The 24,329-nt window shown below is 39.9% G+C and overlaps 2 protein-coding genes across 3 annotated transcripts; both read right to left on the minus strand.

Moving 5' to 3' along the window:
* Positions 1 to 1,391: 1,391 nt before the first annotated feature.
* atf2 (activating transcription factor 2) lies at positions 1,392 to 20,428 on the minus strand. 2 transcript variants are annotated; one of them, XM_080904075.1, is made up of 12 exons: positions 20,393 to 20,428; positions 19,669 to 19,741; positions 18,232 to 18,328; positions 18,028 to 18,146; positions 17,811 to 17,936; positions 17,256 to 17,434; positions 15,241 to 15,355; positions 13,357 to 13,449; positions 10,325 to 10,555; positions 9,507 to 9,713; positions 7,207 to 7,312; positions 1,392 to 3,342 (listed from the first exon to the last, which is right to left on the minus strand). In XM_080904075.1, the coding sequence occupies exons 2-12, from the start codon at positions 19,714 to 19,716 to the stop codon at positions 3,119 to 3,121; spliced, it is 1,545 nt and encodes a 514-aa protein (XP_080760201.1). In that variant the 5' UTR covers positions 19,717 to 19,741; positions 20,393 to 20,428; the 3' UTR covers positions 1,392 to 3,118. The 2 variants fall into 2 exon arrangements, with proteins under 2 accessions (XP_080760201.1, XP_080760202.1); XM_080904076.1 differs by lacking the exon at positions 20,393 to 20,428 and adding an exon at positions 20,155 to 20,386.
* Positions 20,429 to 21,404: 976 nt separating this feature from the next.
* On the minus strand, positions 21,405 to 23,943 carry atp5mc3a (ATP synthase membrane subunit c locus 3a). The gene is made up of 5 exons (XM_080901993.1): positions 23,888 to 23,943; positions 23,593 to 23,687; positions 22,753 to 22,827; positions 22,082 to 22,272; positions 21,405 to 21,978 (listed from the first exon to the last, which is right to left on the minus strand). The coding sequence occupies exons 2-5, from the start codon at positions 23,629 to 23,631 to the stop codon at positions 21,864 to 21,866; spliced, it is 420 nt and encodes a 139-aa protein (XP_080758119.1). The 5' UTR covers positions 23,632 to 23,687; positions 23,888 to 23,943; the 3' UTR covers positions 21,405 to 21,863.
* Positions 23,944 to 24,329: the final 386 nt, after the last annotated feature.

Raw genomic sequence — 24,329 nt, forward strand, 5'->3', positions numbered from 1 at the left:
ATCTCAGTTGGGTTGTTTTGAATTAGGGCCTCAATCTTTGAGGAGCTGAAAATCGCCACAAAGATCATCAGCTCATCCATGACTATTTGGGTGTCTTTTAGTCTCAAGTGTTGATTGATGGTATTTAACGTTTAGCATATTCAAGGGATAAATATAGATCGGATATTTTGTTGTGTAAACAAGCTGATACATTTTACAGTGAACTGAGTGCGGGACTGTTCTGGAGTACTGAGTATCTGTACAAGTAATAAGTGTTCTGGGAAATGTTAGATGGACTCATGAGCATATTTGTTATTTCTTTTGATGGGAGTTGTTTGTTTTTTATTAAAAGTTGACATGAACAGCGGTGCAGTAGTTAACACAATGCTTCTCCGCAAGAAGGTCCTAGGTTTGAATCCACTCTGGGACATTTCTGTATGGAGCTTGCATGTTCTCTCTCGGTTCTTCCCACACTCCAAAGACATGCATTGATTTAGTTTATTGCTTATTCTAAATTGGCCATATGTATGAATATTGTCTCAATCCATGCTTTACCCCGGTTACTGTCCCTCCTAAGATAAGTGAAAGAAAATGACAATAGCAGTCAAACTGATACTTTACCAAGGAAAGAAAATGAAAATGAAGCATCACAAGTACAACAAGTACAAGAGCAACCTGCCCCTTTTCTTTGTGGCAAAATATATCCCAAAAAATAAAGAAAAATCACATTTGAATGGAAGGAGGAGGAGGACTTGCTGTGGAAGTGCTGCAAGTGAAGGATGTTGAAGCTGGACTCTAATCCTGCTTCCTGGAGGTTTTATGGCTCAGCACTGATGATGTCAATAAATTCTGCTCAAAGATACTGATTCTTGTGAAAGTACTATCAGCTAAACTCCACACAATAGGGGTGTTAGTGTTCCTAATGAACTGTCATTACTGTGAAAGGGAGATTTTGAAGTTGGGTACAGTTTTCACAGTCATGATTCTGTAAAGTTTAGTGGTTGCGAAGTTCTTTCATTTACTCATAGAGTAAAACATCTGCTAACCTGACCTGAACAAGAACATTAGATTTTAAAAAACACAAGAAACTACAGGGGTGGTGGTAAAATGTTTGAGCATGTATTGTTTAGTCACATATATATTTTTTTTTTTTGCACAGACTCTGGATCACAAATACACCTGCAGATCTTCCACAAGGTGGCAGTCTACACCACAGTAAATGTTCGAGCTTATCACAGCTCTACACTGTGGTTTCATATCTGGGTTTGTCACATACCAAATTACAGATTCGTATAAGAAGCATATTAACGGAGTTTAATCCCACCTGTGCTTAATTCATGTGACATCACAGGCAAATTAATCAGAAGCAGAGATCGACTTTAAAGAGATATTAAAAGGTTTATTACAACAACTTATCAATTCAAATTTTATACAGAACTTTCACGTTACAAGTACACTTTCAACACAGTATCACACCCCTTTTTTTTTTATTTTAGCAATTAAGCCAAAAAGTAAAACAAGTAACCAAAGTTTTCACAACTCAAGTTGTAATAACTCGTTTAATTATATTTATCTGAGACATTATCAAATAAACAGTTAAATTCTCGCAGAGAATTATTATCTCATGCAGATAGCACATAACAGTAAAATCATACTTTAGGAAAACAATGAGTTAGCTTCTTGTAAAACTACACAGTAGTAAGCCAGTACAGACTAAGAGAAAAAGGCAAACTGACTTCATGGTGTAATTTGACTTCTTACAATTATTTGAATGAAATGCTCACAATTCTTACAGACTTGTAGTAGTTTAATATACATGATGTGATTCCAGTTCACATCTCAATGCTTTCGTTTTACATGACGACCTATTGGAAGAAAAAATGCATATCCTAATAAGACTGTTAAGGTCAGTTTTTAAACTGCTTACAAAGTTAATGTAATCAAAAGGGCTCAGCTACTGAATCCGGACAATCCTATAAAAACAAAGTACATAATACCAAGAAAGATCACGTACAACGTATCGTTGATGTTATTTACAATGTTTTCTAAAAATGTCACCTAGAATTGCAACCATGAAAACAGCCTAATGTCATTACGTGCTCCGCATTAGACGCTAAAGCCATTAAGAGTCACTTATAAAGCAGAGACAGTATACAAAGCAGGAGATCTCCTCTACTGAGACCCTTAAAATCGGAAATTACGGCAATCAACTCAAACTAATCTGCATTAAAAATGTACTCAAGTCATTTATACAAAAACATTAATGGCACTGAATGAAGTCAACATCACCATGATTGAGTAATGGAAAATAAGGTACTGCAATCCTACAATCACTGCTTCAGGAACAATCAGACTACAGGTGGAATGTTAATGAAATAACACACGTTTCCTAATCGGCTCACCTCCAGAAGACTACCCTACAGGCAGAGGCGAGCTCACACATTCAAATTGCACAACTACAGCTGACCTCACTCACAGAAAATCAGTCAAAGTTCAAATCTGATTCAGACATTTACGTTTGTGTGATGCGACAGTACTTTAATCTACTTCTAAAGGAAAACAAAAACAGAGCTGCCTGTACTTAATGTACGGACTGTCTTTAAAGTAAACCCGTCATATCTCTCAAATATGTGCAAAATGGAACAAAGTAAAGTTACTTTTAAATAAAAAGTGTCAGTTCTACTTCATTGTAAAGATAGTGCTTACAAAACGTCGTGAAGACGAAACAAGAAAACAAACTGCAAAATGAGCCACGGCACGCTTTGGTACGGTCGCTAACGATTCGCTGATCAACCGCTGAAGCTGATAGCCTTTAAATTAAAAAGAAAAAAACCCATAAGATTAATAAATAAGTCACACAAATACAAAAAAAACTCCAAACACTTAAGAACCACGTGTTTTACATCTTACACCTAAAGTGCCTATTCTTTTGTCTTCATCGGTTCCAGAGAAAACATTGCATTTTTAAAAGCATTGCCTATAAATTACAAAATGGACAAAACATAAAAGAAATCAGGAATAAATTAAAAACAGTACGGTCCGAACTGAAGCTCAGAGAGAATCCCTTTGCTCTGCTCGTCAGAGAGACTGTAGAGGCGACGGCACTCCGGCGATGACGCTCGGGCACAGTTTGGGACGATCAACTCCCTGAAGGCTGAGACTGGTTGGCGCCCCTCCGCGTTTGGCTCTCCTCTGTGCTCTGATTTGACGCGGTGGCGGCAGCGCCGGACGGGGCGGAGACGGCCGGGGTCGTGGAGGAGGAGCTGACCCCGTTGGAGGTGCTGACGGAGCTGTGCTGAATGGCCTCGCTCTGGGGGCTGCTCGGGACGGACATCTCCTCGCAGCTCTCATCTTTGTCGGTAACTGCAACGACGTCAGAAAAAAAAAACTGAAATAAAGGGGGTTTGAGGAGCAGCCGTTTTTATTTTACCGGATACTCTTCAGAAGGCTTGGGCTAGCTGTGTCACACAGGCCTAATCAGATGTAAAACAGCTATTTGCATGTAGCGTATGCAAACTGTTTCATTAATCCCCATAATGCTACTTCTGCACCCCTTCCTTTAATTAAAGCTCCAATGTCAATTTAAACCCACATCATAAGGGTACATTACATTCTGGGGCATGTGGCTGTGTTTCCCATCCCTAACTGCATTCTCATTTGTTTTTTGTTACCTTGCCAACTACTGCAGCGACAGATGATTACAGCACCTGATTTTAATGATGCTCACACTGGAGAGTAGGCAAGACTTGGAGTCGAAATGCCACCAGCTGTTAGGCAGTTGCATTGAATTAATTGGATCCTGATGGAAAAAAAAGACTCCACTCTCATGCTCTGTTTCATAAAGGAATAAGGAGCACAATGATAATTAATATTGCTAATGATATGAAGTCACTTGTGATGGCACTTTGTAATTAATGGCTGGGTTTCGTACTCGGGAACGTAAAATAGAAATTCCGTAGCAGGAAGACGCAATTAAAGAGCGATACAAATGTCTCCACATTAGAGGTTTCATCTGCCTTCTTGGCTGGACTTTGACCGCGTGATTTAGTGCGAGCGAATGTCAAAGAGCCATAAACTCCCTCGCTGATTTACTGCGCAGAAGGTCAGCCTCGGAATAAATCAGCTTGGTGGTTTTTGTTTCATGTTCAAGTGAGCATTATTGCTCCTAACAACGGCAAGTGCTGGCTGCCCGATATTTCATAATGCTCTAAAATTCTGGTTCCCTGGACCGACAGGAGCTTCTTTCCGCTCTCTTGGTTCCTGAAGTGGGGTTCACTGTAGACAGATGGACAGCTTAGTGTGCCAAGTGAAAGCATGGCCTGGCTTGTTTGTGGGGCAGTCTGGGTAATTTCCTCCCACCTGCCATGTCTACGCTTGGGCAGGACGATGAAGGGTATTACAGGTTCTGGAGGGCCAGTGTGGCCTTATGGGGTATGTAACACTGAGAAAACGGAGCGCTTTACATGACTCACTCACAATTAAATAACGTGCTTTACTAATTAGCAAAATAGTTTATTTCAGTGATTCTCAACTGGGGTGCTCAAGCCCCAGGGGGTAATTCTGTTGGTGTCGGGGAATAAATGGAGGACTGTGGAGTAATCTGAAATAAACACAAATTAAAAGAAAATTACCCCTTTGTTAATGCTGCAGTTTTAAGTGTGAGAATGGCAGTTAGCAAGCGAGGAGAGATGTTCGCTATTAGTCGTGGATGGATGGACCGAAATATCTCAGCAGCACTTAGTAAACAGTTCAGTTTTAATACAAAAGCAGCTGCGAGAGAGAGCTAAAACCATCACAGGTTAAAGTTAGTAAATGTGACTGTCAAACACATGAAAAAGGAAACAAAAATAACAAAAATAAAACTTCTTCAATTCAGGTTAGTTTACTTCTGTTTGTGTGTTTCAGCTCATCCATTTAGTTAAAACTACCACAGGAGGAAATAAAGTAACGGCTCTAGTCAGTCAAATATTGAAGAAAATTTGTTCAAATGAACATATCTAGGTCTTTAGCAGTGTATCATTAAGTATCACTATGTGATATATAGAGACTAACCACTTTATTAGGTACAACTTGGTAGTATAGCGCTGGACCCCAGTTTGTCTTCAGAGCTGCCTTGATGATTCAAGGCATAGATGCAATAAGGTGCTGGAAGAAATTTTGTGCTATACTGACATGACTGTACTCATCACATACAGTTATGAGTGCACTGACTTTATTGTCAAACAGCATGTCATTTTCAAGAACCCATTTTCAGATGATCTCAGCTTTGAGACATGGTTCACGGTAGAAGCAGTAATCAGAAGTTGTGTACCCTCTAATCATAAAGAGACAGACATAATCAGTGACCATGCTTGGGTAGGTTGTAGTGTTTAAACAATCCTCACTTGGTGCTAAGGGGCCCAGTGCGCCAAGAAAACATCCCTTACACCATTACACCAACAACCTAAACCTTTGATACAAGGCAGTATGGATCTATGCTGTCATCTTGTCTACACCATGTTCTGACCCTACCATCACAATTTATGAATGAATGGAGACTCATCAGACCAGCCAACATTTTTCCAGTCTTCTATTTTTCAATTTTAGTGAGCTGACAGGAGTGGTCTTCTGCTTCAAGGTTCAAAGTCATCAGAGATGCTCTTCTGCATAATTTAGTTATAAGATATGCAGAAGAGCTTTAGCTTTGGCATCAACGAAGGATTTTTGCCAGAGAACTGCCGCTCACTTCAGATTATTCTCTGTAAACCCTAGAGGTGGTTGTGTGTGAAAATCCCAGTAAGATTGGCAGTTTCTAAAATACTCAAACCAGCCTGTCAGCAAAGTAAATCCCCTTTCTCCCACATTCTGATACTCAGTTTGAACTTGAGCAGGTCATCTTGACCATGTCCACATGCACCGAGTTGCTGCTGTGTGATTGGCTGAAGAGACTGTTGCGCTAACAAGCTAATACAGTGGCTGTTGAGTGTAATTTTGTGTTGATGCTTTGTCCCACAACTAATGAAAAACTAGTTTAAATGAACACAAGGGTGTTATTTTTTTAAGGTGGATATCATAAACTATTGGGAATCTTTGTATTCTGCCATTCAATCAGAGTTCACCTTTCTTCCTTTCACTCTCATAATAGTTGGCATTCCTTCTAGGATTTCTGAAACTCAAACACACCTGTTAGCATGAACCAAATTAATAAACTGTGGTATTAGAATAAAGTTCTATTTTTCCATAAAGTGTAACAAACGTGTTTGCTGACACCCTCAGCAACCATGTGAGAAAGATGACCCACTTTATCTGTGGATTCTGCTAAAAATGTCTGCACCAAATGAGACTTGGCTATGACAGCCCACTCTAGCCTGGAAACCATCAGTCCCATAATGCACATGACATGCGTCTGTGGGATGGTTAGCAATAAGAGATGCATAATGAACAGTGGAGCTTGGTGGCCACCCCACAATGAGAATGGTCTGCAGCACTGTCAAGCTTGCTGCTTTAATAGACTCATTTCAGTGGCAATCATTGTCAATACAAGTCAGCAGAGGTGTTCAGAGCAGTGGAGAAGTGACTTGGAGCCCATTTGCTCTGGCTGCATGCTGGCTCATCTGTGAAGGAAGGTGAGTTATGACCAAAAAATCAGACCGACAGAGCCCCGGTCTGGGGAAACAAAGAAAAATAGGTGATATGTTTCTAAATGAGACTTTGTGATGATGCTGTACAGTCCGGGTTGACAACAGCAATTTGAATAAATAAATAGGCTACAAATGGCACACTCTTCTTGCTTATTCAAATATCCACTAAAACGATTATTGTAAGCTAAAGATGTTCAAACAACAAATAAATGAATGCTTACATAAAAAGCATCCTTATCATCCTTTATAATTCAGTTCCTGGCACCTTTTTTTTCTCCTGAACATCCGTCAAGACGCACTCAGCAGACATTTCACTTCATCTAACAAATGTTTATGTTGGTATCAAATGAGGAGGAAGTGCGAATACCACCTGTGGCCTCTTCACGGGAATGGGACAACAACGCCAGTGAGAATTTGTCTCATACACCAGCACCCATAAATATCCAAACTTTTGCAAAGTTTGTCAAAAACTAACAGAAGAAAGGAAGCCAATATGTCAACGGCTCTTTTTTGTTTGGCCACACGTCCTTCTAGTGGTTAGCCGGAGCTCATTTTTAGACACGTTTCTCCAGAAGCCTCGGGCTGAGAATAATGGAGCATTACTCACTGTGATAGCCAGATTTCTTCTGCATGACGGTTACAGGGCAATCTTTATGAGCCAGAAGAAGCTGCTTCAGCCGAGCCACTTCGTTCCTCAGGTCGGTGACTTCAGTCTTGAGGAGTGAGGAGACACACAAGAGCGATCAGTGAAATGGCCACTGGAGCAAACAGCATGCCAGATATATAAACGACAGGTGCACACAGATCAAATCCTACGAAATGATTTTCCAAACTAGATAAAAGGTTAGCTGGTAATTGTGTAAATGCAAATATTATGATTATTATTTTTATTCCTGTTGTAAGCAATGAGCTAAATTGGGTAAATATGAGTTCCAGGTTTAGCAAAGCTACACAATATGCTACAGTGGGAATGTTACTGCAAAAAAATGAACCCCAAAATCTGCATATATACACTATAATAAATTCACATATGCTTGAAGACACACCAAAAGCAACTTGAATGTGGCTGTGTGCCCTCTCTATATGAAAAACTCTATCGCTAATGAATTATTACTGGAAATGCAGAGTTGAATTTTAAAGACCTCGCCCACACGACCAGTCAAACTTCTAAAGACTCAGATGAGAACCGGTGAACACAGGGGGAAGGTAACAATACAACAAATGAATTCAGAATCAAGTATGCACTTTTTCATTTATGTATTTCCTGCACAATAATTATGAGCCTTCACTGGCTAGCGACCAGCGCATTTGTCAGAGGTGAGCTGTTCGGATTGTTAGAGCAACTTTGTAGATGTTGCTGAGATTTACGCTCTCGCGTCGTTACAGCTCCCGAGGGAGGTGAGGATTTCTGCATGTCGTAAAAGAGAGCCACATTACGTTGAAGGTGACTTTAACTGGATTTAGAGCGGCCAGGGGCCCACAGAACACCCAATGGCAGATTTAAGCTCGGGCTCTTCTCCTTTAAAGGACTATGGGTGGCTTAATCTATTAGTCTAAAAGCAGCCAATTTATTTGATTCCATCTGTTTAGTCTAGCTGGTTTTGGCAGGGTTGAGCTATCGTAAGACAGATTTAAACACAGCTGGAAGGAGCGTATGTATCACATCCAGCCAACACTGTATTCAGTGTGCTTCCACCATGACCGATTTCATTTACAGGCAATAGAAAACAGGCACTATTTTCAAACATGCCCACTAGTTCACGACAGAGACAAACATGTGCCAAACATTCCAGCTCCAGTAACGCCAAACTGCGTCATTTTATGACATTGTATTTTAAACGGTTACTAAAATGGACTTTTGAGAGTGAAAAACTTATCTGGAACTTTGTGATTTAATCGAAATCGAGCAAATGGGCCTTCGGTGATGCTGGAAGCTCTGTGAGCTGCCTGGTCTGACACCTCATTAAAAAGCCAGTTAAGGATGATGTTAAAATAATTGTGCATCATTAGAGGCAGTTTTGCTGATCAGCTGGGCCATGTCAGCATGGGTTTAAAAAAAAGAAAGCAGCACCGCTGATTAATGCCCTCGTATGAAGCGTCCTTTCTTCTCAGCCACATGTTGTTCCGTTTTTTTTTGCAGTTAACAGATAAAACTCTTTGATTTCATAACCTTATTCACTCACCTATCCTTTCCTTTTCATCTGCCTTTATTTAAATAAAATCCTAAGTAGCGCCGCCTGACAAGTGCTGATAACTTCTTTTTGAACCAGACGATATTAACAACGTGAACCCATTTATTTTGCGCTGCTGTGTATTCCCTCCTCCACCCTGCACATCTTACTCTGCTTTCATAGAAAAATAAGACAGTGAGCAAATAAACACCACATCTCATTTAATTGTCTGGAACACCGATGTGCCGCACCCCCGGCTCACACTTATCAACAGAGACAGCAGATACATGAACTGTTTCGAACTTGTCAGCATCAGATCCTAATTGCTTCCAGCGAAATGAAGGTTCAAAAAGACACCTTTCCCTAGGAGATTTTTGAGGCCATTCAGTAAACTGCTGAGACAGAAGCGAAGACACGCTTGTGTGCGGCTGACATCTGGAGGATACATCTTTATTGACAGGGACACATCGATGTAAAGGGCTCACACACCGCTGCTGTCACACGGCAGCTCTTCTTAATCGGCTTTAATGACTTCATCACCGCAGAAGGGAAAAGTCTGTGTACGGACGCATACGCTAACATCGTACAATGACAAACAGACACCACAGAGTACGAACACGTACATACACAAAATGACACACTAATAGATCTGAGCGCACAACAAAGAGAGACAAAAGAGTAGTTTGTTTTGGGTCTTTTTTACATGCAGCAGATGAAAGAAATACGTAAAAAGCACCTGTAGGCGTGCGTTCATGGAGGTGAGGTCCTCAGCCTTCTTCTCGAGAGACTGGACCCACACCTTCCTCTTCTGCCTACAGCGAGAAGCTGCGGCCCTGTTCCGCTCCAGGAATTTACGCCTCTTTTCGTCGGGGTCTTCGCTCGTTGTTCTGCGCCGCCGACCCCCTGTGCTTGGTGGGTTTGGTGCAGGGGGCACCGGGGAAGCCTGTACAACAACAACAACAACAATACTAATAATGGAAAGTATAATTGGAAGTGGTCCTGCTACTGAGTGACCACTTTGCCATCACTCTTTGCCATTAAACACAACAGGAAAGGGAGATTATTCGTTTATATTCTGCCCAACTCTGTTTGAACAGCTGATTGTTGTGTCTGGTGGACACACTACACAATGACTTTTATAATGTTTATTTAGCACTAATTAGAAATGTCAATACAAACAGCTAATATTTGCATTGATATTTATGATGTATAATTGTATTGATATTTTATCTGCAAACAGCTAATATCAGTCGATATAATGGCCCTGCTGATGTACTGGCTTAAATTAAAAATAAATTGTTTATACAGGTAATCGCACACAATATTAAGATTTACCCTCACTCTCACTGTACCTGTTACCTGTATGAACTTCTGCAACATTTTAAAACCAAAGGACACGGCAGCCGTGATTAAATACTTTAATAAGCAACAAAAATGGATGATCTCTTTGCATTAGTCTACATTCAAATATAGCTGAAGATTTAAGACACACAAGAGTAGCTTCTTATATGAAATATTAATAAAACAATAAACTGTGAAGATATAAGTACTTACAGGTGTCTCTGTCGTGGAGGTGGCTGGCTGCTGCAGAGAATGTGGAGAAGGTGCCTCGGTTGTGGGCAGGTGAGGAGCCGGAGTAAGGATTGCGGTCGGGGCTGGAGTTGGGGTTGGAGTCGGGACAGGAGAAGCAGGGGCAGCGGTGTGTGTTACAGCGCTGCTTTGGATTTCACCACCATCTCCATTGGTTACCTGAGGAAGCTGCTGGCTTAATGTGGCTTTCAATTTCTGGAAACAGAATTTGGCAAAGCAGGTTAATAAAAACAAGCACCGGTTAGTACAAGAAGGAAAACATTATGTAAAAAGCAAGTGATGTAAAAAAGGAGGCCATATGGTCTGCTAAAGTGCACATTAAAAGGTGTGGCCATTAAAAAGTTGTATTTCTGAAAAATTCACTGTCTATCACAGTGTGATGTACAACAGAGCACAAAAACTACGGATTGTATACTTTTACTTTTACTGGGGAAAATGAAAGGTTACTCATGTGGACCAAAATTTTTATTCTACAACATATCAATAAACAAACTAAAATCTCTCATTTACAAAAGCATCCTGATATTTTGTCTTTGTAGACTTACAGGGTAGGTTCTCGTTCTTAAATGTGGCTGTATGCTAAGATGTTTTATAGTACAGGGTTATAGTTGGACACTTGGACCCTAGTCTCAGTTCTTATGTAATCTGGAACAAGTTTCCTTTCTTCTCAGCTTGCAGCTGTAATAATCTATACTATAACTAACCAGTCTGTCTGTCTGCACTGCTCACAAACCCCCCTCCACAGTCCCGCTGCACTATGCTGCCTCCACCGTGCGTCACTGTAGAGGCGTTGTTAGTCAGGTGACGGTGGCTTTAGAAATTTCCCTGATCTATACTTCACAATTTCAGGTCTACAGACAGTTTCTATGATTTCATGGCTTGGACATGAGCTGTGATACATTTCAAAGATCAACTTCAGGAAACAGGACTGGATCATGAAAAAAGATCTGAATACTTTCTAAGAACACTGCAGTAAGCTAATACAACACATAAAAACATTGAAATGTTATTTATCTTAAAAATAGCCATATTTGAACTAGTGGAATACTGTGTCAAGTTACAGCACAGACCTCAACTTGCTAAGCATGTGGTCAGGAAACATTTGGGCTTAGTGTCAATTGATGATATGAAGTAGCTACAATATTTCTATTGCTTGCTGTAAAGGTAGCTAACACATAAGCCAAGGTCTACAGCAGTATCAATGAATTTACTGGACCAGTGATTTCATGTTGGACCCATACATTGAGTGTATGTACAAACTGTATGAGTAGTAAAATAGGTAAAACAATGTAGTAAATAAGTAGTAATTAATATGGAATAATATAGTGAAACAGGGTATTAAAATGAATAACGTAAAGAGGAAAATTACTGTGAAAGGGTTTCAGAATGTTTATGACATCTTTAGAGCTATGCTTAAAATGTACTTGCATCCTAAGCTTTTCATTTCCCGCATTCTTAATTTTATTTTGCACATGTTGAAACGTGATCTGGATAAAACTATTAATAAAGGAGTCTTTTAACACTACCTCTAACCATGTTACACACAAACAATCCCTGCAATTCACAGGTCAATTCCTCTAGCATCAAAGACGCAAACAAACAAGGTGAAAGTGAATGAGCCTTTGGAAGCAATAACAGAGTGAGAGGGAATGCATTTACATGAGAAAACAGAGGACCACATTATTCTAGCAACTACCTTTGCCAGACCAATCTATCTACCAAATTAGTTTATCGTGTAATACCCTTCCAGAAGCTCTTCTGGCAGAAACAAGATATTATTCTCTTGGAATGGCCCACAGAAAGAGGGAAAAGCCAGTCAGATTCATATTTCATTTCTGCCATGGAAACCTCATCAGTGTAATAACCCTCCATCTCATGGGTGTTATTCAACCATCTGCTACTATATTACTTATCTTTATTTTGCAACTAATTAACAGCATAATCTTCTAAATTCAGCAAGTTAATTATCATTATTGTGGTCTTTGCAGCATCATCAGTCCTTGTAAAGTGCCGTCTCCGCGCCCCCCGAGAGCTAGGTGGGGGCGGGGAGCAGGCAGGTTGAGCTGGGGGTCTGTTTTCTTGACGCAGGCTCATTAGGTGTTTGCTGATGAGCTGAGTGCGGTGGGAGGCGCCGCGAGTAAGAGGGGGGATGCAGGTCAGGCAGGATTCTGCTGAACAAAAGGTTCCATGCAGGGTGAGGCCGACTTAATGTGCCTCGCTGAGCGTGTGCCAGGATGCCCCCAGCTGGCTCTCGCAGGTAGCCCCCCTCTGGTTGGCCCTTGTGACGGCGTGCTGAGCTCAACGCTGTCTCTGCGTTTGTCATCTCCATACCCCATGATCCCCGACAACTCCCTGCCCCTCCCTTTACTCCTTCCTCTTCCTCCTTCTCACGAGTCAGGATCAATCCTACCCTCCCAACACACACAAACACACACACCTCCTCTCTGCAGTTTAGCTGCTAATTTCCAAAGGCGGAGCATGCTGCGAACACTTACAGGTTCTGTGATCCGTGCTTCATCACATTGCCACTGATTTCCCACATAACACTTTGTATCTCTGCCCTTCAACTATCACTGTTAAAACAGGACAACAACGACCATGTTCTCCCTACAGAGAGATATCTGAAGCATTTTTGGTTTTTTGTAGATGGATTATGTTAAATTAGCGGGGCAGGCACAAGTGTTTTTATTCTGTTCCTGATTAATTTGCAAATTATTTTCTCAAATAATTGATTAATCATTTATTTATGTAACAAAATACTGAGTAAATCAGCCAATGGACACACTGCACATGGAATAATAAATCATCTGCACCATTTTTTTGATACCACAAACCCAGTTCTGCTCATCACTTATGAAGAAAGCAACCTTATTGTCTTATTGTTACTCATTAGACTCTCTCATTACCTTGGCTGTTATCACCTCTCTCAAATGGGGAATAACAGCTTCGGTGTGGAAACAACATTTGATGTAAATTAAAGAAGAGATAATAAATACCAGCTTTGCTTCTGACTGGGCCGGCTGAGGCTGTGGCGAGGGAGGTCCTGGGATTCCAGGGACGTTAGGCACTACGGTGACAGGTCTGACAAGCTGACAGCAGACACACAGACACAAATCAGCACAGAGAAAATTAGTCTTCGGCAGTAAAAAGGCACCCAGTGCTCCCCCCACAACGTAAACATACACACACATACACACACAGCCATGGCAGGCTCTCAGAGTTTCCTCATATCTCAGCCTCATTAGGTTGGATGGCCTGTTATTTTGTGGAGGCAGTGCCACATGGAGATGCAGTGTGCACGCTAATGAACCTCTGCCTGCCTGCGTGAGAGCATATGGACAGGGAAGCTGAAGAGAGGATGGAGAGACATGAGTCAGAAGGCCAGACTTGGGCCTCCTCTCGCAGCCGCTGACAATGAGACAGAGGGAGATGGGAAGAGCTGGGGGGAGGGGGTTTGATCGAGTGAAAGGGAGGCCCACTGGTGGCTCATGTTCTCCATCTACTTTTGCCCTCCTTTACTTGTCAAAGGCTTTCCATATCCCCACAGACCAGGAAGACAGAGGTTTTCCCTGCTGTGCCTCTATCAGGAGATAATCGACTGCTGCTCAGTGTTCCACATAGATAATCAGGACTACAGTGAACAATAAGACAGGCAACCACATGGGAGAGTTCAAGAAATACCAACAAGGCCTTCATTTACAACATATTTCTAGATGACACGCAGCCGCGCTGTTCGCAAAATAAACGAGTGGCATCATCTATGGCTTCCACTTTAAATTACGGGCGCTGATTTTGATTGTACAAGAAAAAACAGGAGTAAAACGTGCTGGACAGAAGCCCGCTGCACCTCATCCAAATCCTGTGTCTCTGCCACAAGTGAACTCTAAAGTCCATTATTTCAGTCAGCCTCTCCAGCTTTACACTGACTGCCAAATCTGAGGTGCCAACTTTGTAAACAGTCCCTCTGTCCAACTACAGCAAAAAAAAACCAAACAAACAAAAACAACAAACAAAAAAGAGGTTAATTTAATGTATCGCAATAGCTCAATATCAATGTCATCCGAGAGGGATTTGAATTGTAATCACTCGCGTTGCTGTCCATTAATGTTTGAAAGCAACAGTGGAATTCCTGTGTTTTCACGTTAAATGGAAAACAACATTTCATATGTAAACTGGTGATCAGTCGAGCATGAAATCAATCGACTCATTTGGTGAAAACAAATGCTTTCGTTCATTAGTTAATTCCTTCTTTTCCATGGAAACAGCAGTTGGCGACTGACAACCGGGCACATTACATCTGCCGCAGAAGCTCAAAAGCTGCACAACAGCTACTAAATAAACTTCACAACAAGATTATTTCAGTAATAAATAGCTCTGACTCCTCTATTTGTCCTGTAAATAATGGGTGCTGCGCGTTGATCCGTTTAATCAAATAAACACCAAAATATTCAGCTTCTACACAAAAGTGTTTTCACACATGAACTCCAGAAAATGTCAGGATAAACACCGTTTAAAAATTACTTTTTTAAATACAGCATACGGCATAAGATAATTTCCTTCAGCTGCATTCTCACTCCTTGAAATACTCTGTGTGGTTTCGGTGGGGGAGCTGCCTAACTGGAGCATGCAGGTAACAGGTACTAGACGACTACCTGCTAGCTGTGAATTCACAGAAATATTACCTGTGCTTCTCACATCAACACAAGACTTTGTATCACAGAGCTGGCAGGTTAAGGGTAAAGACTGGCTAACATTCACATTCACAAAAGCACCTCTGCCAGACGATATCAGGAAAAGTTCTGCCCCGTGCATGTGTGAAAGTAGCATAAAAGCACAATGAAACACAATGCTGACAGAATATTACTGGGCATAAAACTTACAGGAATTGTAGTTGGAATATGTACACTTGAGCTTGTAATAGATGCAGGTATAGCAACTGGCATGGTCTGGCCATTAGGCAGCTGTAAGAGCACAGGGAAGGTACCAGACACTGGGCTGAAAGAGGAAAGAGGAAATCACAGTGAGGCAAACAGTAAGCTTTGTGATTAACACAAAATGGAATATGTCACAAAATTAAAGACAGGAGCGACTACAAATATACGACATGATGTCATATTCAGACAAACTGATGGAAATTAAGGTGTAATCAAGACAAAAAACAAACAAACAAACAGAAAAAGCACCCGTAAGAAAAAGAGTCAAACAATATCTTCAAAAGATCCAGTGTTACTGCTATATTATGACCTAATAAATGACATCAGTATTGCCCAGATATTGACTTCTGGTAACAAGTTGATTTCACTGTCAAGAAAACACACAGGGCTTCACTAAATCATCTGTGTCAGGATTTCAAATATTAAAGAATATCTACTATTAAAGGGAAAGGCCTCTTGAAGCCTTACTGTGAGTACGACAAGCATTTAGCACCTGATTCACTGACCGTCTATGCCAGCGAAAAAATCCTGTTTTAGCATTAAGTTTGTGACTGAAAGGTGTTTCCCTTTTAGAGAGAGAAATCTGAGAGGAGAGTATTTCAATGAATTATATAAACATGACTTATTGTGGTTTGTGGCATACACTATTTAACCCTGAAATAAGCATGCCCTTTTCAGTGCCTGACATAGCAAGGATAGTTGTGTATAGGAGAGTTAATTTAGGATAAATTGGCTTGGGGTGGGTCACTCAAAGCTTTGGGTGCAGGTGTCAAAGTTTTGGCTTTCTCCTGCACATCTTCACTGAGAGCTTAAGGTTCAGTGTCAAAGGCTGTGACTGAGACTCTGACTTTATTTATCTCCAAAGTTGGGAAATTACCTTGTTATAGCTCTCAAAGACTCAATAAAGTTCAATAAAATGAAGCTCGGAAAGTTTAGAATTTCCACAAAAAAGGGAGCTCAGTTAAAAAGGAAATACAAAAAAAGTGATGAGCTCACAAAATTAAAGATGACACAATAAAGAGCTCAAATCTAAAATGAATGCAAATGAATCAGACTTCATCCTTTTTTCAGAACATATTAAATCTCCTTCAGCCATCTTTCTTTTATCTGACTTTTTAAGCAGTTTCTGGAAAGAAACTCATAAAGTGCAAAGCCCACAACCTACAGCTCCTACTGTGTGCCTGTGACTCCCACTGCTCTTGGTACATCACACTGGTCATTATTAAAATGAAATAGCTGCATCTGTGTTCAAAGATGAACAACATGAACACTGTTAGCAGATCGCCTGCAGAACTTTCCATGCTAATTTGCCCTGCTTAGTAAATCATGTGCACAATAATGAAAGTAATGAAGGTGCTGCTATGTCAATTTCATCTGCTGGATGAAAAGCTGCAGTGTGGGTTTTTATAAACTGATTAACTAAAAAAATTAGTCTTTCAAGAGACAAAAGAGGTTGCATGGACTAACATGTGGGACATCGGCAGGAAGAAAACCATTCCACTCAGTATAATTGTGAGTGCAGTTAGCATTTTGCGACCGACTGAATGAAGTTTTCTTCGGTTAGCCTTGTGAAAAATAAATAAATAAATAATTCTAACTAGGTTTTGATTTTGGCTCTCTGCCAAAGACAATAATCAGAGGATACTGGAGGAAAATAAAGCACAAGACTTGCTGTGACGGTGATGATTATGTGAAAACCCCGTTCATGTTTTTTTCTCTAAGTCTCAGATTTTTCATCGATATTTGTATATTTGAGCAACACTGATTTCGTTCTTCAAAGACGGAACTTAGAGCCAAAAGAAAATGTTCCTGCAGAATGCAAATAAATCCCAAAACAAATAAGCACATGCCTCATGAAATATGAGCTCACCATGGCAAAACTGCACAAAAATGATTTGGAAAAGGAAACAATGATTTAATAGAACTAGGATCTTAAGAAACGGACACATTTGGTTACTTACACTATAGGCCTATTAGTAGATGGGACTTGGGTAATAACAGAGCTAGATGTTGGCGATGGGAGAGCTTGCTGTATTACAACATTAGCGTCTGAGGTTGCTAGGAGTACATTGGGAACTTGGAGGGATGCAGGATGGACTATAGTGGATGTTGGCAGTGAGGCTGGCTGCAAAGATAAATCCTGGAAACATCATAGAAGATCTTAGCTGAATGAAGTGTTTAACTGACACCAGATTACTTGAATGTTTCCTATAATAAGATGCTGTTACTCTTTCCTCAACATCAGGAATAAATAATATGAGCAATCAAGTAAAAGGTATTTGTCTGAATCCAACTAATATTTGTGTAGTACTGCTAATCTTTTCAGTTTTAGTGTATTAACAACAGAATAAGACAAGTTAAGAGTTCAAAATTAAATTATATTAAGCAGAAAGTCCCAATGCTTCACAAAGCGGATTTGCAAATTTCTGATCGCAGGAGTAGAGAACGCCCTTCATTAGAGCGTTGTAAATGCTCTATGGTTAGAAAAAATGCCAGAGGCAGCTTAAAGTGCCTACCTTGTCATCATTTGTAGTAGACTCAGGATGAGGCAGAGGGCTATCTCGATGTGTCTCTATCACTGTGGGCTCCTCAATTTTGTTGCGGATGATAGGTGTCGCAAGAGGTGACAAATCCAGGGGTAGCTGTGGAACAACAAGAAGCCCAAAATGATCACAAGAATTAACACAGACAAGACTCAGATGATCTGCTTACACATTTAACAGCGAGAACCACCTTTTTAATTTCATCTTCAGTGGCTTTTTTGAAGTCATGGTCAAAAGGACTGGCGAGTTCATTGAAGAGCCCGACCTCCTCGCAGTTCTTCAGGAAGCGAGTAGGCGTTGGGGTTTGGTCTGCAAGGGAGGAAACTCTTGAGCACAGAGATGGAAATGTAAAGCATCCATCACCTCTGAATATTCCATCTAACAGAGCACTCACCTGCAATGATAACAGTGTCATTCCGAGCAGGGCCAAACTTCAGGGTCATCTCATGTTTGTGTTTGTGGACAGCCAAGTGGTCTTCATTTGTGAATCTCTATGCAAGGTTTCAAAAAATACAGCAAGTGTGACTGAAAGAAGTCTCACTTAAACCTTAAAATTTTAATTCTGACCAATAATTTAGTCTTCTACGTCATGGCTGGATTCTAGCTTGACAGCTTTACGGCCTCTAATGTGTGGCTGTCGAAACTCATTATAAGCTTTAACTGCGAAAGCTGTTATATAATTGTGCCCAACCCGTTTATTTTAATGAGTATTGACTAAACAACAGAAACAAATCCTGCTGACCAAAACCACGAGCAACTGAGCAGCAACAAAGCAACTCTAATGTTACTATGAAAGCAGACCTGACTAAGTAAAATGGACTCTAACAAACACTGGACATTGGACTTCATAAGGTTAATAGCACGATCTACGTATGTACTTATCAGAAAACTCACTGAGTACAGCAAATACACATCTAACACCTGTGATACACTAGACATGCCCTCAGAACTGTGAAAAGGATCTCAGGACTCTGAAGACCCATTTATATACATTAAGTCAAATTAAGCATCTCCAGATATTAGATGAGCAGTAAGTAAATAAATTAAGAAGCTTATTTTGATCTATTTAGTCACGTTAATTTTGCTTTGATGAGCCAAAATACTTTATTTTTCTAATGAGTATTTGTTTGTTTCCTATGCAGACAAGAGGGAATAATTACAAAGTAAAACTAAATTTGAAAAATGCAGATTATCATTGCTTATTGGTCAAATTGTCATTTAAATCACTGGCAATGGTATTTGCATACATTTCACAAGTGGAGCATCTTTTTTTAGATGACAGGTTGTGAGTCTTTTAGGAAAATTTCAATACTTTTTGAATTCAGTTCATCTGAATTTTATGTATTTTAGCACAAAAATGAAATAGTTAAGTGTAAATTTTGACCAAAACCTACACTTTAGTGGGTTTTAGATCATATAATACATAGAGTATGTCAAAATTACTTTAAAAAAATCACAACAAAAAACAGAGCACCTGATTACCAGCTAGGCATTGTGATTAAGTTCCTTAGAGCCCCAAATCAATGTATATGAGTAGGTGTTGGGAAGTGTACCCTATTGTTAATGTTTCCAGTATTGCTATGATGGGATAGGTTTTAAACTTAGTTATTTAAAACCATTTTTGCTTTAGTTTATAATGTGCTCATATGGCACTTTAAAAAAAAAATGTTTGGGTCTATATACTACGTCAATGAAAAAGTGACCAGTTTGCAATGTATATATCTATGTATATCAATGTATATATATATTTTTTGGGGGATGTGGAAATGTGGATCCAGTCATGTTCATCTGTACCGTGAGATTTATGAAACACCTGTGATCAAACACTTACCTGTCCACACCCAGGAGCAGTACATAGGAAAGGTTTATCATCACTCATATTAAGGAATTCCTGTTACCTCGCCCTGAAATAACAATAAATAAATAAAAGATATATATATATATATGTAAATAAATATCACACCTGCAGATATGCAATGATGTATAGTTCAAGAGCTGACGGTATACAAATAGGGCTATAGCAAATAATAATTAGTGAGAATAAATGTAGCTCATAAATGTGTAAATACAGGGTGGTTGGAGGATGCAGTGGTTATAAAGCAGAGCTGGAAATTTGGACAAAGCCTATGGATGCAGGGCGGCTGCTTTGGTTGTTTACACTCGTTGTCATCATAAAGAGGATTATCGCTTCACTTGTTTTGGCACAACAAGCGACTGAGCCACGCATCCAGGGCTACCATCATCTGACAGCTTCTGTGCTGTAAATATAGCAGCTCATTTTTAACAGACATCACACACATGAACATCTCACTATTACGTTACTACATATGTAGCGCTCATCTCTTCCAGTCGCTTCCACGGAATAGCCTGAGCCCTGCGTTAACATACTAGCGTCGCCATATTAGGAGCTAAATATCACTGTAAACAAAGGAGATGTCAGCGTTTGTTTCGAGGCTGTCTCGTCGTAACGGAGCACGAGTACCTCACGGTCCCAGTAATTATGTCTTTTACCGCAGCTTTTTACCCATTCGCTATCAGTTTATGTGGTCACTTACCCCCTCAGCCACAACCCTCGATTTCCAAAATCCCACGGTCGTACTAAAGCATCGCGAGAACAGCTATGACTCTTCCGTAAACGTCACATTCGGACCGACGAGCCACATACACTTTGCTCTTGTTGTCATTGACCTTCAAGTAGTTTTGGAAAAGAATTAGGAGCAGACATGTTTTAAGGCATATAAAATATCCTTGCTAACAAAAGTCATATTTCTGATGTTTCTCCTTCCAGAAAATTACTGATTTAGTTTTCAGTGTTTTCTGGAGGCTCCAACTTAATCCCTTTTATTATTTTTTATACATAAAACAATCTCTAATCATTTTGTTATTTTCATTACTATTATTTTTAATGTTGTAACCTTCCAAGATTTTTTTTAAGCGTTAAAAAAGTAACAGATCCGATATGTTATCTGACCAGAATCCTTTTGTCACTGCTGATGCTCAAGACTTTCAAGGTTTTAAACATGATTTTAGGCAATCTGTGAAAGGCTCCGGTCCCCCATGACCTGTTTTGGATGTGTGAGAAAAAGGGTGGATATAAACCATAAACCATCCCTAGTTAACTGCACTAGTTTACAATATACACTCCATTTTGAACTAATATATATATATATATATATATATATATATATACACACATACACACACACAATATAGATCACCATTTTATATTGTTATACATTTGGATCTATGCTGATCATTTTTTTTCATGACAAGTGACAAATATTACCTTATCATAGTAGAGGATTGTACAGCAACAGTTTGTGTGAGCCAAATCTTAAACTGAGATATTTAAAGATCACCCTTAACAATGAATGTTAAGCATTTCTGCTTGATAAGTGACTTAATGATTATCAACTCTGGCATTTTTTAAGACTGATTTTACCTCTTCAAATTTAAGCTCAGCCAGTGAAAGCAGCCAACAATAAAGGTGTAATGACTACAATCTGTCAGCTTTTGAAACCGGGGGCTTTCATCACAAGTCAAAAAATTCAAAACCCATTACTTAGCTCAATTAAAATCAGCTAGATTTATTCAGTGGCATTTACAAAAGCAAGCACTCACTTGCTGTCTGAATACAATATTACTTAAGTGCAGCTGAACCAAAAAGTCATTAAGGTGGACCCCAAAAAGCTTGCATGTTATAGTCTATGAAAACAAGGCTGAGTAATGGCAAGTCTAAGCACCTGCTTCACAGAAAAGATGACATTCATGAAGGCCAAGTGCTTTCTGTTGTGTTAGCATTTATAATCCAGACATAAAAGTTACTGCCATTGTTAAATAGTCAAACACATGTATTTTAATCACGTAATTTCTTACATTTGTACAATACATGTCTTGGCTTTTTTGACAGTGTCTAAAAGACTTGAAAATGTACATTTCCCATGACACCAACACGGAACAATTTTGGTAGCCACAATAAAATATGTAGTCACATCTGTAATGAAAATTTTGTCTGACAGCAGAGTTTTACATAGCGAACAGGATAAGGAAAGCCACCATCAAACAGAACAGTCCCATGGCTTCAGACAGGGCGAATCCCAGGATAGCGTATGAAAACAGCTGCTGCTTCAGAGATGGGTTCCTGCAAAGAAAGGAAGAAAATAAGATATCAGCACATTTACAGAACACACAAGGAATCAATTAGCGTTATAGTGAAGAATAAAGACACTAAAATTAAAACAAACCTAGCATAGCCAATGATGAGACTACCAAACACTGTCCCAATTCCAGCACCAGATCCAGCTACTCCGACTGTGGCGGCTCCAGCACCAATGAACTTGGCGGCAGTGTCAATGTCCCTGCTGATAGCGCTTGTCTGGAAGCCTCTCAGTGTAGCCTGGCTCAGGGGGCTCTGAGGCAGCAGAGCAACACTGCTCTGTAACAAGAGAAGAGGCACTGTAAACACTGTCCTTTCGCTGCCCGCCTCAATGTAAACATCAGCTGACATTTAAAACAGTGTGGCAACAGATGACAGGAGTAATATAGGAGGCACAGTCTGAAATTTAGGGAAATTTTAAGCAGTTCTGTCACACCATTAATCAAAAAAATTGCCATTTTACTGGCAAGTTTTAAACGTAAAGATAAACTACAGAGCAGAAATCCACACATAAAGGTTGAACTATTTATTGCATGTGTGTTTTAACTTGTATTTTATTTCTTTTAAAACTTTGATCTGTTGCTTTCAGACACTGCAGACTTGCATAGCTGGTCTTTATCTTTTATGGTAAGCACACGGAGTTTACGTATTATGAAATGTGCTATACAAAATTGACAGTGGTAATTTAGGTAATAATTTCCAACACTGCACTGTTAAGAAGGGCTGTAGAAGTTGCAGAAAGCCTGCATTTCTTCTTACCTCTGATTTGACATCAGGCCTGGACAGCACAGAGGCAGACAGAGGTCGGTAAAGAACCCGGGAACCAGCACGGACCTGCAACAACAACACCAAAAACACGAATAATGAGTCCAGATAAACAATTTACATGAATGTATGCTCAGTATCATACAACACATGTGCTTTAACAGTGGCAACTATTCCCCATTTGTGGATATGTTTGAAGGTGGATGACTCCTTGAATGTCACAGTGTAATTCATTGCAATGTGTGACCTGTGGCGCTTAGTGATGACTGCAAGTAGTATTAAAAGTTTACTGTTGAGCAATGATGTTGGCATATTACAATAAAAATCCAGTGCAAGTTAGCTAACACCCATTTGTGTTGTCATTCAAACTGGTTAGCCTCCAAAACCAGTATCATGACCTTGGATAAAGACACTCCAGGATATATGTACGTGCAAGCTGGCAGCCCAAACGGAAAATGTAACCATTTCTGTATTGTTTGCAAAGTGCGAGGTCTTGTGCACTCTGCGCCTTGTTCTGCTAATAGAAGGCCTAAATGACCTTAGCTAGCGGCCATAATGGGAGCTACGTGCTAAAGGCTAACGCAGGATTATAGATGCATTATTATTAACAATTTTAAAAATCGCATGCGTAAATTTCATGAACATTGCACCCATTCTGCTGCCATTAAAAAGGAATGTGAATTACTGGTTTAGCATTAGCCGGCTAAGCTCCCGGCCTAGTCTGATACCCTTGCAGGAAAGCTGCAGTCAAGTTCAACCAGAGGCCCACCGGCTTTATTTGCGACATTAAGAGAAGTCCGACTCAAAGAAACACACAGACGAGGAGAAACTCACCACAGCCGGCGTGGAGACGAACTTAGCGCAGGCGTACATTTTAGTTTAGGTAGTTTTAACCGGTTCGGTCAAATCTGGTTGAATCCCGGGTTTCTCTATGGAGGGAAGATCGGAGAGAATTAAGGTCAAACGGGTGTAAAAATGCCCAGTAGAGAAAATAACAGCATTCATAAGTGCATTCACATCCGTTCTGTATGTTATCCTCACTTGCCCACTGCAATGCGAAGCTTAAAGAGAGGATGAAAAGGGATTTATAAAGATACGTTTCTCATTCAAACTGCCATTACACACTTACCGACTGCAGAGGTCGAACCACAGTGGAAGAGTGCGCATGCGCGATGGGGTGTTCGTAAGATGCCCGGATGGTGACTGGGCAGGTCGTTTCAATTAAACTTTATTGAAAATCAGCCGGGAAGAAACTTTATCAATAAATGTTTTAAGTACGTTTTTTTTTTTTTTTTTAATGTGAGAAAAAAAGTTCAGATGGACATTTAAAAATGTTTTATACTATTGGAAATGGCCAGTTCTACTACATTCAATGTTAAGAAATCAGGTTTTTTTAAAGTTAAAAAAAAAAACCCAATTACATTTATCTGCTTTTCCAATTCTTTCTTATCACCAATCACTGAGTCTGAAGCATTACTTGATACTTTTCTATATTTTTTAAACAGGTTTAGAAGAAGGATGTATTTCATTACTGAACAAAATCATGTAACTAATTAACTCAAATAATTAAG

The sequence above is a fragment of the Rhamphochromis sp. 'chilingali' genome (genome assembly GCF_963969265.1).
Source record: "Rhamphochromis sp. 'chilingali' genome assembly, chromosome: 14".
Taxonomy (NCBI): Eukaryota; Metazoa; Chordata; class Actinopteri; order Cichliformes; family Cichlidae; genus Rhamphochromis; species Rhamphochromis sp. 'chilingali'.